The sequence below is a fragment of the Heterodontus francisci genome, chromosome 15 (assembly GCF_036365525.1).
Source record: "Heterodontus francisci isolate sHetFra1 chromosome 15, sHetFra1.hap1, whole genome shotgun sequence".
NCBI classification, from domain to species: Eukaryota; Metazoa; Chordata; class Chondrichthyes; order Heterodontiformes; family Heterodontidae; genus Heterodontus; species Heterodontus francisci.
The window spans coordinates 12,266,233-12,284,118 of NC_090385.1; the positions used below are offsets into that span (position 1 = coordinate 12,266,233).

Here is a 17,886-nt window from a genome sequence, read left to right on the forward strand (position 1 = left end):
GGGTGGTGAGTGCCTGGAACTTGTTGCCGGGGGAGGTGGTGGAAGCAGGTACCATAGAGACGTTTAAGAGGCATCTTGACAAATACATGAATAGGATGGAATAGAGGGATACGGACCCCAGAAGTGCAGAAGGTTTTAGTTTAGGCAGGCATCAAGATCAGCGCAGGCTTGGAGGGCCTAATGGCCTGTTCCTGTGCTGTACTGTTTCGTTCTTTGTAAATGTCACATCCTTAAAAGGGCTCTTATACTCCTAATGACCAGACCTAACTTTCTGTGGTGAGTTTGTTGGACAATTAATGTGCAAATCCAGCAAGTTCTTTAAAAAGGGAGAGTCTAAGGGTGAGATGAAGCTTGTGCGAAGCAAAAAGTATAGCATAAATCGAACAGCAAATTCTGGAGATTCACAACTCACAGTGTAGCTCCGCTTCCCCTGATCTTGCTGGCTGATTTGCGCATTAATAACAGCGTACATGGTTAAACAGACCATTATTTTCCCCCAAGATCCAGTCCATTGTTGCACTTTGCATTGCGGAGGGCAAACAGATGCATTGTAACAAGTTAGAAGCAGACTCCCTTTGATTGCTCTGAAAGGCTGATTACAGTTAACATGCTTATATAAGTGTAAACATTGCTGCAGCTAACTGAATAAAGGGGCTAAATGACCAACCACAAGTTTAATTAGCTGCTGTTTCAAATTAATAATTGACATTTTAAACGCTGAAAGCGGGATTGCCGTAGTATTTAATCCTCGGAGTAATATGGTTCATTCTCCATTACACCCCATCTTGTGAAACCTTCAATAGATCAATTTACAGTGCTGGTAAATTTTTTCAACTACAGCTGACCTTAGCCGAGTCTAACTGCCTCACCTTTGCGGCAGATGTTAATATTAGTTTTTTTTGTGCCATGCAGGAGGTAGCAGTGGTTAGGGTTTTTCCTTGCGACAGATAGCATCAGCATATGCAATCTACTATTTAAATTGTCATCTCGAGTTTGTTCGCTAATTAACTGCTACCAAACGTTCATAACAAATCAGTGCAGGCTGAATGCACACAAGTGTCCCTTGCTGCATATCCCCAGAGGGTTGTCACTTCAAGTTGGAGCCTGTCTCCTCCTTTGTTATTTTATTTTCCTTCACGGTTTTAATGGCCTCATCCACCAAACCAACACATCCCCCCCTCCCCTCCCCCCACAATCCCTGCCCACCCCCATCCTTCCACAAAATGAGTTGTTCAATGTATCAAGGGACCTGATGCTTTGACACTTTACTCGACAGACATAAAATTTGATTTATCATCTGTCGCACTAGTCCATCGGCTCTGCACAGCTCTCAGCTCAACATTCGTTTCTTTAAATGCCCTTTCCCCAATGTCTGTTGCAGTCACTACGAACAGGATCGGAATGCGCTGCGGAGGAAGGAATGGGAAAGACGGAACCAGGAAGTCCATCAAGATGAGGATCTGTTTGCTTCAAGTTTTAATCTGTTCAGTGAACCCTACAAGGTAGCCTGGTCCAAATGCGTTAAAAGTTGTTTCAGCTTAACTTTAGTGTTGCATCAAGAGGTGATTAACTCTATTTTAGCACGTTTGCACATTAAGAGGAAAAAAATTACAGTGATAAGAATTTTACTACTCAGAATTATGCCATTAATCAATTTGCAGTAATTACTGTTAAATTCAGGCAATGTGGAAGAAAATTACCACATCTACATTTCCCAAATTTGAGTTACAAAATTGGCTTTGAATAAAATTCTTTTTGTGATCACCAAAATTGTGACATTTTTCAATTGGAGTAAAAACCAAGAAAGCAAGAACCTGGGATGTGAGGCCGTCATGGTCCCAGCTCTGAAGTAGATGAACGGGGAGACACTCAGCCGGGTGTTCAGGGATGGCAGGTATCTTAAGGTGCAAACAATACCTCCTTCCTCGATAATGCACAGAGGGAAAGCAATTGTATTTAAAGTGTCAGTTAATTAACGGCTTCACCTGTAGACGAGGGGGATAAACTGTGGACTGGGTATAAACCCATGTTGATCAGTGTCTGAAGTTGCCAGCAATATTTCTGTCATTAAATTTGTGGAGCTTCCCCAACATTCGGGAAGAAGATTTTATGAGGAAGATCTGTCTTTGGGGGAGGGAGGAAGAGTCCTAGCAAATCAAAGGTGGTGGCAATTGGTGGGGCAGGGGGGGAAATCTAAAAGCAGGGACATCTAGGGCGGGATCTTGTTCTCCCCCAGGCGTCAGATTCCGTGGCAGGGTGTGGGGGTCCGGGAGATGGCTCCGGATGAGGCCTGCCACAGACCTCGATGTCGGGTGGGCCTGGCCCAATCCTGGCAGTGGCGAGGCTCCGTGGTGGCCATGGGCGATGGGACCACAGTTTAAATATTCAAATCAATAAAATGAATGAATTAACATGCACATACCTGCGATCTTGAGGGCCCACCGCGATCTTCGGCGTGGCGGCCAGCGCTTCCGCTGCCTTCAAATCCCCGTCCAGGGAAAGGTGGCGCCACCTTGGTGGGGAGGGCGGAGGAGGTGAGATTATCAGTGTGGGGGGATGGGATCAAATAAATGTGATGGTGGGAAGGGTTGAACTGTAAACTTTGTTCAGTTTTGGGACCAAAGGGCAAATAGTTAATGTAATTGTTATTGGGGGGGGGGCGGGGAAGGGGTGTTAAAAATTTATTTATTTAATTTTGGGCAGGGGTGGGGTGTCTATCTTAAAAATTTAAACTAGGCAGCAGGGCTGGCTGCCCCTCAAAAATGGTGCCAGTGCCTGTGCACAGGCAGCTGACGCCATTGCTGGGGATGGACAGCCTGCCCCTTCCACGAGATTGTGGGGGGCTGGCTGCCCCGGCTATTTAAATGAGCTGCCCCGCTTAAGAACACGGTGGTTCTTTGGCATGGGCTGCCATTTATGAGCTTGCTGCCGATCTCTTAAACTCCAGCCCCTAGAGTGCAGATCCACACATTTATCACTCTTCATGGTCAGAAGCTAGCCTCTCAAAACTGATTGGAAGTGAAGATTCTGCAGGGAACCAATCTATTGGCTCCCGTATTGGAAGCTACCGATAAAAGCTCCTTTGCACTGACAGAAGTAGCATTCTTAATTCCACAGGAAGTGAAGGCCTGAAAGTGCAATAAGAAATAAAAGAAAGATCAATCTTTTATATCTAGATCAACTTGTTTGACTGGTGTAGGATAGTCATTTACCTATACTTACCAGTCATTCACCAAAATGCCCAAATAGTAGCTTTCGTGTGTGTATAACAAGGTGTCCAATTTTCCTGCCCGTATGTGTTTAACTGCTGAAAGCCAAGTGTAGTTACATTTCCATTATCTGACAGCCCGAACCAACCTTTTCTGGTTCCAATGCAATCTAGTCCAGTTATCCAGATTTAAGATGCTGTATTCCTTGTAAGTGGGTAAGTACCACTGAACTATTTTTGCAATGTGACTGTGTTATTTGCAGCACAGCTCATATGATCTTTTGATCAATAGAAATAAAATGGCAAAAATGGCATTTTATTGATTACAATACGACAGTTGTATTGTACGTCCCAGGGCCGATTAATGCACACATCTACAAATTTATTTTAAATTGTTTTTTTCCTAACAAGTACAATTTATGTAGCCAAGTGTTTGATGTTTAACTCCCACCTCCAAATCCTGAGCGGTGGTATTCCCACACTTAAAAGAGGTAGAAAAAAATCAAAAGCTGGTTCACTGGGTATGCAATCTTCAAAGGGAATTGTGCTTTTGGCAACTGTCGAGAGGACTAAATGAATGACCTTTAAAAGTTTGGCTTGATATCCTTTGGCATTATCAGTAACATGGCAGCAATGGTCTCTGTCATGGCTCTGGGATAGTCTGTTTCAAACAGTTGGTCGCACCCAAATTAACTTTTTTTATTTGGGGCTCAGGTTGCTGTTTATGCACCAGTTTTTATTTACTGCCCATTCATGGTTGAGGGGGACCTCTCCAACATAGCAAAATATTTTAACAGCTGAGTAGCTCCTATGGTTATTTCAAAGGGCATTAAGAGTCAACTGCACTGTGTGGGACTGGAGTCACGTGTGTGCCAGATTGGGTAAGGGTGGCATCCTACTCCATCCCTAATGGCGTATTGGTGAACCAGTTGGGTTTTTACAACAACCCTAACCTCACAAATGATCATATTTATTAATTTTTGCCTTATTTGTTCAATACCATAACCATTACGCAATATGCAAAAAGCAAGCAAACCTATCTGAAGTCATGTGGTGAATAAATGATTCTCGGTCAGCATAGCTGAACGGGGATCAAATGTAGTATAAGGATTTTTTGTTGTGCTTTTAAAATAATTACTGTTTAGTTTTGTATGCCATCTAATTTCTTACAGACCAGCAAGGGTGATGCTCTTTCCAATCGTGTGCAGAGTACATTAGGGAACTATGACGAAATGAAGGATCTGTTAACGAACCGTTCGAACCAGAGTCACCTTGTGGGGATCCCCAAGTCTTTGCTTCCACAGACCCCTGTCGAGAAAATGGAGCAGAGCTTCTTCACCGAGCCAAGAACCAAAATGGCGCCATCCCACCAAAGCAGTAGTCATTCCTCGTCCTGCATGCCTCCACCTTCCTCTTCTCTGTTGTTGAGTTCAACGTTGTTACATGGCCACCAGAGCAACAAGAAATCCCGGATGGACTGGTCTCGCAATGGTCATGGCTCTGGGAGTGGACACAGTGTGCAATCTAATAGCCAGCCCAGCAATCAGCAGAGCAGAGGAAAGCATCCTGTCACACATGAACAAGCCCAGGACAGGTACAATGACCTATATAACAGTCAGACTGAGTTGCACAAAGGTGATCACCAGGCTGGCATGGATGAGTGCATTAAGTTGCAGTCATCTAGTCCCAATACCACTTCACGTTCCAAAAGACACAGCCACTCCAAGTCCGCTAGTGGGGATCATTCCTACAAAGACAGCTGCCACGTAAAGTCTCCTGACGGTGATGCTGCTTCCCATGCTTCTGGATCCCCAGCCCCTTCTACATCCCTGATACCCTGTAGCAGTGCACTTTCCACTCAGAATTTCCCTCCAGGACTTTATTCCAAGTCAAGCATGGTACAGCAGAAGCCCACTGCTTATGTAAGACCTATGGATGGGCAGGACCAAGCTCCTATAGAGTCACCTGAGCTGAAACCACTAATGGAAATTGAGGATGTTTTTAGCAGCCAGTTGTTTGGAAGCCTCTTGGATGGAAAGCCTAGCACAGCAAGTGCCAAATGCAAGTTACCAAAACTGACAATCCCCCAACCTGGTGAGGTAAGTGGACCCCCTTCATTTTCAAATCTAAGAAAAAAGCACAGATGAAATCAGAACGTTAGCTCCATGTTATGATTTTTTTTCAAGCAGCAGAATATACTGTGATACAGTGAGGTTTGTGTCATATGCTGTATATAGATGCATGGAAGCCAATTTCATGTCAGAAGTCAACCATGCTATATCAGAAATGGTTACAGTAAAGAATGATAATGCTTGTGAATGTGGAGTTGTGCTTAATGGACCCAAAATAGATTTAAATCTATTAAATCTATTAAATTTACTTGAAAGCACAGAGACTAATAATTACTCAGATTGGACCTGTTGAAAAGTCATTTGTACTAAATGCTATGAAAGCTACCTGCTTGTGCTGTTGTCTACATAACATGGTAACACTAGGAACAGGAGTAAGGCATTCAGCCCCTTAGGCCTGCTCTGCCATTCAAGTAGATCATGGTTAATCTGCACCTTAATTCCATTTTCTTGCCTTTGCTCCATATCCCTTACCTAACAAAAACTAACCATGGGAACAATGTGTACACTTCAAAGTAAACATTGGCTGTGAGGTACTTTGGAAATCCTAAGAATGCGAAGGGCAGTTTATAAATGCATTTTTTTTCTTCCGTTAGTAGTTTTCCAACCTCTCAGTTAAAGTCAAAAGTAGCAATGTTGGTGTAGCCAACAATATCAAGCACAATCTTCATTTTATTTTATCAAATTAATTTTTAGAACAAATTCTCCACAGCAATGACAACTCTTCAAAAAAGCACTTCGTTCTCTGTAAAGTGCATTGGGACATCCTGAGGTCATAAAAGGTGCTATATAAATGCAAGTTCCTTATTTTCTCTTTCTTTGAGACGAAAGTGGCTTTGAGTTGATTGCAGTTAATGGTTACAAGCGTTCCTGAATCAGGTGCCCACTGGCAGACAACACGGAGAGTGCAAAGCACTTGATGGAAACTAACCAACCCCTCCTGCTAAATTGTCAGCTCTTACCCTTTGTTATAATATGTCAATCCCTCAAATCCAATTGCATACTGAAATCCCGGTCCATAAAAAAACTTGTGAAGAATCTTAATGCTTCTTTAGCAGCTTTGTAAACTGCAAACGCTACTTGGGTAAAATTATCTGGAATAACTCAAGAAATCATAAAGTGACCTCTTCATATTAAAAGATGACAGCGTGAGACATGTTACAGAGTAGAAGTGCTCTTCCCTGCAATGGTTCAGCCATTTGGACCAAACGTTAATTCCACTCTTATGAGCCCTTGCTCTTGCCCTGAGTGTTGTGGTTTGCATATCGACTGGTACTATGTCTCAGTGCAATTAAAGGGCGAACAATGCTTCTCTGTCTGTAGCAGAGTGCTAGCCTCCTCACTTTTGCTCTGGCCAACAAAACTAGGACTTGGAACTCAAGATGGATGAGCTGTTGCCTCGGCAGTTACATGAACTGCTTGTGTGGTTACTTCACGCTTAGTGCTATATTTTACAGAATGTGCTGTGTTAGTTACCCTAACTCTGCTGGTTTTAATTCACCGCTTTGAAATGGGATGTAATATTCTTGAGCATTGTAAACATCAACAGCTCTATCGTAAACAGAAACATATTTGACAGCAAAGTGTCAGCCGCTGCTTACTGGAGTAATCCTACTTTATAACACTGTCAGGGAATTCAATTTCCTGTTATTCATTCTGGGTAGGGAAATACCATTGTAGATTCAGTGACATCATTATTTAAGCATTGATTACAGGAATATTTGCTCACACGGGAGCTGGTGTTAATTGGTTCAAAACAAACCAATATAAATGAACAATTTTTTTTTGCAAAATTGCCTACAATAATGAACATTTGAATGATGCCAAGTTAGAAAGAAAGAACTTGCATTTATATAGCTCCTTTTATGACCTTAGGATTTCCTAAAGCGCCTTGCAGCCAATGGCGTACTTTTAAAGTGCAGTCACAGTTTTAATCTAGGAAACATGGAAGTTTGAGCACAGCAAGGTCCCACAAGCATCAATAAGATAAATGACCAGATAATTTGTTTGTGTTGTTTGAGGGATAAATATTGACCAGGACACTGGGATGAACTCCTTTACTTTCCTTCAAATAGTGCCGTGTCCATCTGAGAGGACAGACAAGGACCTTGGTTTAATGTCTCATTAGAAAAATGGCACCTCGACAGTGCAGCACTCCATCATGACTGCACTGGGAGTGCCAGCCTAGATTTCATGATCAGGTCTTTGGAGTGGGGCTTGAAACTACAACCTGAACTGAGAGTGGTACCTACTAGGTCCAGGAGAGCACTTAAATGCTAAGCATCACTAGCACTGGATGATGTGTTGAAAGAGTAATCAGTTTAAACTGGTGGGAGGTTTTGTCTGCCAGTGCACATTATCCCAGTGATGCTGCCCTTGATAATCCATTCATAAAATGATTTTCCCTGAATTCATGTTTTTTTGCCTCACTCAGATTACATGACTCCTGGTTCTTAAGACATGTCTAATGATGATGTTGCAGGTGTCACAACTCTCTCGGGCAGGCTCGATGGGCAAAATAACAATTTCCTGCTCATCATTTTCATACGTTCGAATGTTCCTACTATGCATTATTCTTGGGCAGATTTCCCCGCGAGATCCCAAGCTCTGAAAAATCAGCTCCCACAGCAATGGGTCACCACCCGTTACAAACAAAACTGCCCACCTAATATCAGAGCTGTTGTGGAATGTTTACGTGCGACTATTTTTGTAGACTTGTTCATGCATGTTTGAGGTAAAAAGTGTCAGTTATTTTATATGCTGGAACTGGAGGAAGTGAGGGTCCTTAACAAAAGATACATAGAGGGTAGAAGTTGTGTTTACTCCGGGCTGGTGAGGCTTTGCAGGTAGGCCTGACTGACAGGTAGGAGTAATGTGAAACTCTTCCTCAGTAGGCTGTGGATGCTGGAGGACAATTGAAGCTTTCAAGACTGAGATCAATAGATTTTTGTTAGGTAAGGGTATAAAGGGATTATGGAGCTAAGGCAGGAAAATGGAGTTGAGGTACAGATCTACCATGGTCTAACTGAGTGGCAGAGCAAGCCCAAAGTGCTGAATATCCAACTCCTGTTCCTTATCTTCCCATGTTACTGTTACTTGAACAGATTCAGTCACGATTCCCAGTTTAAATGCAATAACGAATTGACCTTTCACTTATGAATCAGTATTCTGCGAAAAGTTTTATGCCTGCACATAGAGAGATCATTATTCCTGGCCAGAAATGAGATGAATGGGGAATTCCTCTGTCAATCACTTCTTTAAGTGCCTGGGATTGATCTTATGCACGTAATTCTGTATTAAGTAGCTATCCTCCACTGACTGCATTTACTGGAGAAATTACCCTGCTTCTTTCAGGAGAACTTGCTGTCGTTTTGGTCATGAGTTCTGTCAAAATTAGGTTAACAAAGAAGAAATCCTATTTGTTTTTTTTTACTTTTGCACATTTGTTTTATTCTTTAGCCAGGTTAAAACCATGATTTGTAATAGGTAGACACTCTTTTAAACTAGACTCTGTAGACTGTTCACTGTGGCTGGCTGTTTAAATAGACTCCGCTTGCTGAGTCAATAGACTTTGTTCGCTGTAAAATAGGTTGTTTAGTGTGAGTCCAGCCAGAAGTCCTGCCCCCAGCTTCCATCTCATTGTCTGATACAGTGGTCTTAATAGACAGTCTGGTGTTGTACAGCACATTTAGGGCTAGATATTCGCCTTGAGTGGTGGCACAAAGCAGATGGTATTCAATTAGCATTCAGTTATGCACCCTGCCGATATTCGCTCTCTGTCAGGTGGCCAATTCAATACCATCTGCTTTGTGTGGGCGCTCGAGACGAATTTCGACCTCTTAGAAATGATAAACTCGTCCCCTGGTGACCTGAGCCAGAACTGCAGGAAAGGGGAACAACAGGGCACCCTAGTGGTGAAAAACTGCACGGTTTTCAAAGCGGGCAACTTCCACACAAACACAGACGGCACAACAGCATTCGATCGCAAACAGCTGGCAGCAGATCATGCTGGTGAGTAAACTGTCAATATTAACCACTTCTCCATTTCTCTGCTTTCCTTGCAGCATATAATATCGACAATGAAATGCCCCCTAGGGTGCCAGTTATATAAAAAACAAACCTGTGGCATTTCAAAATTAGGTTGAAGTGAAGAAAAGCCGTGTTTGGCTGATTTTTTTTTTGTGCATTTATTTTTTTTATGTCTGGCTAAAAGCAAAACTTGTCAAAATCCCGTGTTACTGCCGGTCTTGAATACTAAATAAGCGAACCTGTTGGATTGGGATTGGGCATGAAATCCATCAACTTGGATTATTATTTTCTGATGCTGGAAATTCAGAAGCCTGTTGAAAAAATAAAGTATAAAAGATGCAGTTGGAAATTCTTTGGTTTGAAGACAGATTATTAAGGGGGAGGCCCACGAGCTGTTCGAGGTTTCAGCCCTGCCTCAATGAGTAGCAGCACTCTGGCCTCTGAGTCAGAAGGTTGTGGGTTCATGTCCAACTGTATTAGGCTTGTGTACAAAATATAGGTCAATGCTGTGAGTGCAATACTGAGGGAGTGCTGCACTGTTGGGGCAGTCTTTCAGATGGGATGTTGAAATTTAGGCCCTGTCTGCCTTTTCAGTTGTTGTAAAAGATCCTATCACTGTTTTGAAGAGCAAGGGAGACCTCCCTGGTGTCCTGGTCAACCTCAACCAACATCACAAAAAACAGATTATCTGGTCGTTATCACATTGCTGTTTGTGGGCCCTTGCTGTGCACTTCTTGCTTTACAGCACATTACAAAAGTACTTCATTGGCTGTAAAGCACTTTGGGGCATCCTGAGGTCATGAAGGCGGCTATATAAATGCAAATTATTTCTTTTTCTCAGTTGTTTAAGCTTTATTGATCACACACAAGAGGAGGAGAATACACTCTCAATATTGCAATCAGCAATTGCGAAAACAGTTCATGTTCTGACAGTTTTAAAAAGCAGATAATGTGTCGACTGATTTCCTGCTGTTTGTCAAAGCGACACACAGATTAGTCTATGAAACAAGAGTGTAGTTATTGGTAGATTAATATCTACAATTTGTATATAGTGCTTTTCAAAATGCATAACAGTTTAGGCAGTGAAGGGAAACAATATGTAATTATTAGTCCCCAAGGATTCACTTGCTGAGCAATTGTGTTAATAGGGTGTAAAATATGCAAATAACTTTACAGCTAGGCCCATAACTAAGGGAAAGGGGTATTTACAGAGAGGCTGGTGTGTTTGTAACATGCCATCTCAGGAAATCATACAATGTACTATTTATATCACTGAAAACTTGTACATGATTGCAGATGGTGTTTAGTTGGAAGAAAATGAAAAAGTTTATTATTATGTACGGTTTTTACCAGTTTGTGCTGCAGATGTTACTGTTTATTTTTACTTTGGGAGAAAATATGCTGCCAAACATTTTTCCCGCCTCGGTACATTTTGTCAATATTAATTCTTGAATTCCAAATAAACACCAGGCGTATTAAAGCTAGATTGCATATTGACAAAGTAAGCAGGAAGAATATTTTGGTCACTTTGGGATTTTTGTCATTTGCAAATCAACAGAAAGTTTGCACAAAATTTTGGGATTAAAAAAATAGTGATATATGAAAATGGTCGCAAGGTTTCCTAGTTTAGGGCTAAATGTGCATTCACTTAAAGAAGGATGTGGTGGGGGAGGCCCTCTTAAAATTGGTCTCGCAGTAGGGGAGAGGATCTGGAAACTGTATGTTCCTGGTAAAAATCAATTATGGGAGCTCCAAAGTGTACAGAAAAAGAAAATCATCTGATAAGTGTGTACATTAGGGATGTTCAGGGTACACTGACAAAAAATTAGGAATGTGTCTGTTCACATCATTTAATAACAAATTAGCAAACATATGCGAATTTGTTCATAAATAGTGTTCACAAATTATGTTTTAAATAATGGACTGTTTAGTCATTATCACATTGATGTTTGTCGGAACTTGCTCTGCACAAATTGGCTGCTGTGTTTTCTACATTACAACAGTGACTGCACTTCAAAAGTGCTCCAAGGGTTGTGAAGCTTTTTGGGACGTCCTGAGTAAAGGCCTGCTCAAGTCACGCAAAAAAAAACCTGACCTGAACCTGATGGAACCACATCGGACCCGAGCCCCGACCCAGCCCGAGTCCCTCCATTTTCCCCCCGAGCCAACCCAAGCCTGACCCATGCACCGCAACGTTCCGTTTACTTACCTTCTGACTCCCAGTCTTCAGTAAGCTGCAGCATGAACGTGATGATGTCATAGAGATACTCACACGCTCACTGAGCAGACTCAGAGTTTCCCTGCTTGACGTCCTGGACTCAGCTCAAGTAAGTTTTTAACCTTTAACACTTGCCTTGCTGTGTGTGTCCGACCCGGCCCCAGCCCGACTCAGACCCGAGTCCGAAGGCTGGACCCGGAAGAGTGGCCAGACATGATCCGAACCTGACACGTCGTCGGGTCCCGTCAGGTTCGGGTCGGGCAGCAGGCCTTTAGTCCTGAGGTCATGAAAGGCACTATAGAAATGCAACTTCCTTCTTTTATGTATTTATGGCAATAATCCAGGGTATGGTTAAGTAATCTTACCTATTAGTACAATCTGAGGAGGACCAGCCCTGTAGCTGTGGGTTGCTCTGATAACTCTACAAGCCAGTGCCCCACCAGGGACAACATCAGACAGATTATCATTTTATAAGGGGTGCAAGAGCAGAGAGACCTGGAGGTGTTTGTTCCCAAATCTTTCAAGGTGGTAGGACAGGTTAACAAAACAGTTTTAAAGCATATGGGATCCTGGGCTTTATAAATAGAGACATTGAATACAAAATCAAAGAAGTTATGCTAAACTTATATGAAACACTAATACGGCTCCAGCTGGAGTATTGTGTCCAGTGCTGAGCACCACACTTTCAGAAGGATGTGAAGGCTTTGCGAAGGGTACAGAAGAGTACCGAAGTACTAGAATGGGTCCAGGAATGAGGGACATCAGCTGTTATGGATAGACTGGAGAAGCTGGGTTTGTTCTCCTTCGAGCAGAAGAGGCTAAGAGAAGATTTGATCGTGATGTTTAAAATTATGAATGGTTTAGATAGAGTAAATAAAGGGAAATGGTTTCCAATGACTAAAGGATTGAAAACCAGAGGGAACAGATTTAATGTGATTGACAATTTTTTTAAACAATGGGTGGTTAGGATTCGCCTGACAGGGCAGTACAAACAGATTCAATAGTAGCCTTCAAAAGGGAATTGGATAAATATTTGAAGAAAAAAGTTGCAGACATATGGGAAAGAGGTGGTGAGTCGGACTCACTGGATGCTGTTTGGAAGAGCCGGCATAGACTCAATGGGTCGAATGGCCTCCTGCTGTGGAGTTAGGTCACAGATCAGTCATGCTCTCATTGAATGGCAGGGCAGACTTCAGGTACCAAATGGCCTACTCCTGTCCCTATGTTGCTGTGCCGTACAATTCTATGATACTAGGTTAGCAAGGTTGGGTACGCAATTTCATCTGATTAAACTCCAGGTGTAACCCCACACACGCTAGGGATCCCTAGGCCCTGACTTCTACCCTCCTGTGTCTAATACCGCTGAACTCGGTGAAGTAAGATATGTAACTATGGAGGAAGGGAACACACTCCATTTCAGGGAAACAAAATCTCTTCTGTGCACATTTCTCAGTTGCTTAGTTTGGAGATTCCCATTCCTCAACATTGTTATGACCAAAGCAGGAGAAATGCGCTGTTAATGCAGTCCCACTACTCCATAGGTCACAGCATATCAATAAAGTTTTCCTCCTACCGATGAATAGACAAATTAAACACTCTATTTGTCTCCCAGAATAAAGCACACCAACCAGGATTCTTTAAACAACAACATTAACTATTTATTAGAAAATAAATAATAAATCTTAACTACTAAGAAGACATCTATATATATGAAAAGCTTCTTAATTCCTTAACCCTCATGCACACACACATACATTAAAAAAAACAGTTAACTGGGAAAAAAGGATTTTGGTTTACAGCTGTTTCTTAGGAATAGAAGGAATAATAAAAATAAATCAGTTTGTCATGTTCTGGTAGGATGATTTCGGTATGGTGATGTATCAGTTACCAAGTGAAATCTCTCCAGGCGAGGTTGAGGAACAGTCTTTGATGGGTAGGCGTTCAAGGCAGTTCGACTGCAGCAGGCGTCATCCAGGTCTTTCAGCAAGGGTGTAGCAACAGGTCTGCTGATGACTCACAGCAGCAACGCAGCAGTAGAAGCTTTGTTCAGGTTCCAGGATTTCCCAAAACACAGGAGGCAACAGGAACCACACTGGATGAAGGAATTCTTTAGAGACAGGGGGTAATAGAACTGGCAGGATTTCTTTTCAAGAGATGCAGATTTCCTTTACAGAAAGAGGTCTTTTTCTCTAGTCTCCAGGCAGGTCAGGTCTAAGTTTCAAATGCCTGCTCTTTGTCCAACTCACTGGTCTTTAAATGACCAAAGTGAAAGCTAAAAGCCTGCTGGAGCCAATCACGTGACCAGACACAGTGTCGCCTCTGTCATTCAAAGTGTTGCTTTGAGGAGGTCAAACCTCTGGCTGGCTTCCTTGAAACTGCTTGCTTTCCCATTCTTCTATACAAAGTCAACATCCAAAAATTCCAGCTATTTGCAGGTGTCCAAGTCCACTGAAAAATCCTTTTTTCAGTTTTTAAAACACACAGAAGTCTAAGATTTTAGTGCAGAAATAAAACCTCTTGTCAAAACATGGTGTTGGATTTCAGCAGATATGGGACTAAAACTGGCTGGCATTTTTAAACATAATCTTCATTAATGAAAGAGATGCAAATCTGCTATTTTGGATTTATGTAGTCTTGTCTTTTCCTTTTGCTGATGTGTGATATACTGACGAATTAAATAGGTGGATTTTCGAGAGATTGTTCGACGAGTAAAGAACAAGGTCTGTCCAGTTCACATTTATTCATCTGGGCAGTTGCATGATGCAGCAATAACAACAACAATTTGTATTTATATAGTGCCTTAACATAGTAAAACATCCCAAGGCACCTCACAGGAACATTTAAACAAAATTTGACACTGGAGCTACATAAGGAGATATTCAAGCAGATGTAGGTTTTAAGGAGTGTGTTAAAGGAAGAAAGCAAGATAGAGAGTTGGAGAGGTTTACAGATGGAATTCCAGAGCTTAAGGCCCAAGTCACTGAAGGCACGGCTGCTAATGGTGGAGCCATTAAAATTGGGGATGCTCAAGAGGCCAGAATTAGATGAGTGCAGATATCTTGGAGGTTTTGGTGTTGGAGGAGGTTACATAAATAGAAAGGGGCAAAGCCATGGAGGAATTTGAAAGTAAGGATAAGAAATTTAAAATCAAGGCATTGCTTAACCGCGAGCCAAGGTTATGTCAGTGAGCACAGAAGTGATGGGTGAACCGGACTTGGTGCAAGTTATGACATGGAACAGCACTGCTTTGGACAACCTCAAGTTTACAGAAGGTGGAACATGGGAAGGTGGCCAGGAGTGCGTTGGAATAGTCAGGCCTAGAGGTAACAAAGGCATGGGTGAGGGTTTCATCAGCAATTATCTAGTTGTTGAGTAATCACAGCGATCAATCTCTATCAATGGGTTTACAACAGAGCCAGACATGAGGTGAGGAAAACCCCAGTGGTACAGAGCTGGAGAGCTTTGGGAAACATATAGGTCCAAAGCCACCTGCTCCTCTCAAACATGCCACACACTTCATTGTACATGATCTTGGATGAGCCCTGAATGTTTCATGATACATTTATCTGCCCTGTCATAAAAAAACTCGATTAGTTTAAAATGAAAAGTGAAGGTTTAAAAAGGGCAAAGCTAATGGATAGAACCCCCCACCAATATATGTTAAATAAATATTCAAATGTCACTGCACCTTTGGATATTGTTAAGCTTGGCATGCAGTTGATGTCTCACTTTCAGTGACAACAAGAATTGCAAACAAATCAAAACACACACTCAGCGAAGGTCTTCTAAGTCAGTGTTGTTGAGTCATTGACAGGAATATTTTTACTGGGAACAGAGACAGACTGGCGGGCTTACAAGTAACTCATGCAGCTGCCAAATAATAAACTGTGTGGGTACAGAGTGTGCTGTACCAAGATACTGTTCGAATAGTGACTGAACTAGGAAGTGGACACAAGAACTCGGTGAAATCAGATATACCCTGTTTGCATTAAGAGTCACACTGTTTTATGTTGATGAATCTCTGTTGTGATGTGATGTGTGTCTCCATTCACAAGACAAGCTGAAGTATCCGGGTATATGGAACACCAATTGACAATGCATTACTTAACATGACATGGTTACCAGTGCTCAGAAAAGTGGAGCTGCTAAGTAAAACCATGTAAACCTGATTGGTTATCCAAATTCATCTATACTCGTCTCGGAAAGATTTCAAAAATCCCAACAGCCTTCTTGACTTGTTGAATCAAAGCATGGCATTGAACAGTAAGTGACTATATTTCAGCAACTTTTTTTTTGTGAAATGATATTTTTAAAATGTTTTTTAAAGAGCATTTTATCTCCTGGTTTTCTTCCACTCTTTTCCCCTTCCCTCCCCCCCACCAGCTGGTCATTTTATACTGAGCATAGACTCTCCATCAAGTTCCAGGATTAGGCAGTGACAAGTTTCTCTAGAGCTTTCCCAGTCAGCTGGAAGGAGGCCTACTAGAGGGAGCTACATAGTGTTTGTCAAGTCTTCCCTTCTCTGAGGATCTGACACTCAATCCAGCCGTTTCACTGCTCCTGCACTAAATGGAATGTCTCCATCAGTACAGGAGGTCTGTCCTTTTCATTATTAGGAGGTACACCAACACAGCTTGCATTTATATAGCAACTTTCATGAAGTAAAACTTCCCAAGGTGCTTCACAAGAATGTTATTAAACATAAAATTTGACACCGAGCCACAGAAGGAGATATTAGGTCAGGCGGTCAAAAGCTTGATCAAAAAGGTAAGTGTTAAGGAGTCTCTTGAAGGAGAGAGGTAGAGAGGCGGAGAGGTTTAGGAAGGGAATTCCAGAGCTTAGGGCCTAAACAGCTGAAAACACAGCACCCAATGGCGCAGCAAAGATAATCATGGATGCTCAAGAGGCCAGAATTGGAGGAGTGCAGATATCTTGGGGAATTGTGGGGCTGGCGGAGGTTACAGAGGTGGGAAGGGGCGAGGCCATGGAAGGAGCTGAAAACATTGATGAGAATTTTAAAATCGAGGCATTGCCGGACCGGGAGCCAATGTAGGTCAATGAGCAAAGGGATGATGGGTGAGCGGGACTTGGTGCAAATTATGATACCAGGAGATTCTAATATTTCATTATTTCCTGAGCACAGCACACTTCAGCAGTAAAGCACTTACTGCAGCCACAAACTGTGCTTGACTAGGAAAAGCTGCCCTCAGGAGACATCTTGATTTGTTTAATTAGTGTAAGACCTTTATGTCCATTTAACTAGGCAGAGGAGTGTGTTTCGCATGCCATGGGAACATTAGGAACTGCTGTAGGCCACTCAGCCCCTTATGCCATTCACATTGGCTGATCAGTATCTCAACTCCATCTCCTCACTGTTCTTCCCCTTGATCACTTAATACTCTAACCTATCAGCAATAAGAATTCTAGGTTTCCTACTACTGTTTGTGTGGAAAGGTGTTTCCTGATTTCGCTCCTGAATGGCCTAGTTTTAATCTTAATATTATGTCCACTTGTTCAGAGGAAATAATTTTTCTGTATCTACCCTATCAAATCCTTTTCAACATTTGAAACACCTCGATCTGGTTTCCTCTCAATCTCCAATACCAAAGGGAATACAAGACCAGTGTTTGCAACTTGTCCTTATAATTTAACCCTCGACGTCCTGGTATCATTCTGAAATATGTCCCTTTTTTATTTTTTTCTCCTCCTTTCAATAACATACAAGGTAGCTTTTGTTGAAAGCATAGGCATGAGTGGCTGGGCGGTAGGGGCTTGCTTTATTTGCTGGAGCTGCCATTTCTATCCCCCTCTTGCGTATGCACGTACTAAAGGGACATGGGAAGGTCATCTGAACCATCAAACCATCCATCCAGACATGACGGAGCCATGCTCCCTTGTTACACTGTCTGCTGGGAGAAGCTAAAAGGAAAAAAAAAATCTGTGGTTAATTTAGGAAAAACATTGGGAAATTCCTCCCCGATTCCTGAGGATGATCAAGCAAAGCTCCAGGGGTCTGCATTAACTCACCAGTTCACAATTTCCAACTACCTCACAGTATAACCTTTTTGAATTTGAAGCACTGTGTCCTCTCTCAGGAACTGGCCAGGCTCTCCTTTAAGATAATTGGCAAAAGAAACCAGAGGAGAGATGAGTAGAATTGTTTTTACACAGTGAGTTTTTAATTTTCTGGAATGCACAGCCTTAAAAGGTGCAGAAGGCAGATTCAATTGTAGGTTTCAGGACTGTGAGGAATGATCAGAGATGGGAGTGGGTCTTATTGGATAGCACTTTCAAAAAGCCAG

General features: G+C 42.2%; 1 protein-coding gene across 4 annotated transcripts in view; it reads left to right on the forward strand.

Moving 5' to 3' along the window:
- aff2 (AF4/FMR2 family, member 2) overlaps positions 1 to 17,886 on the forward strand; it is a 455,862-nt gene that overhangs the window by 106,398 nt on the left and 331,578 nt on the right. For 3 of the 4 annotated variants that reach the window (XM_068047115.1, XM_068047112.1, XM_068047114.1), the window contains 2 exons: positions 1,382 to 1,502; positions 4,354 to 5,307. In XM_068047115.1, coding sequence (XP_067903216.1) covers positions 4,360 to 5,307 — 948 coding nt within the window. In that variant the 5' untranslated portion in view covers positions 1,382 to 1,502; positions 4,354 to 4,359. The remainder of the gene's footprint in view (positions 1 to 1,381; positions 1,503 to 4,353; positions 5,308 to 17,886) is intronic. The other variant, XM_068047113.1, reaches the window with a different exon arrangement.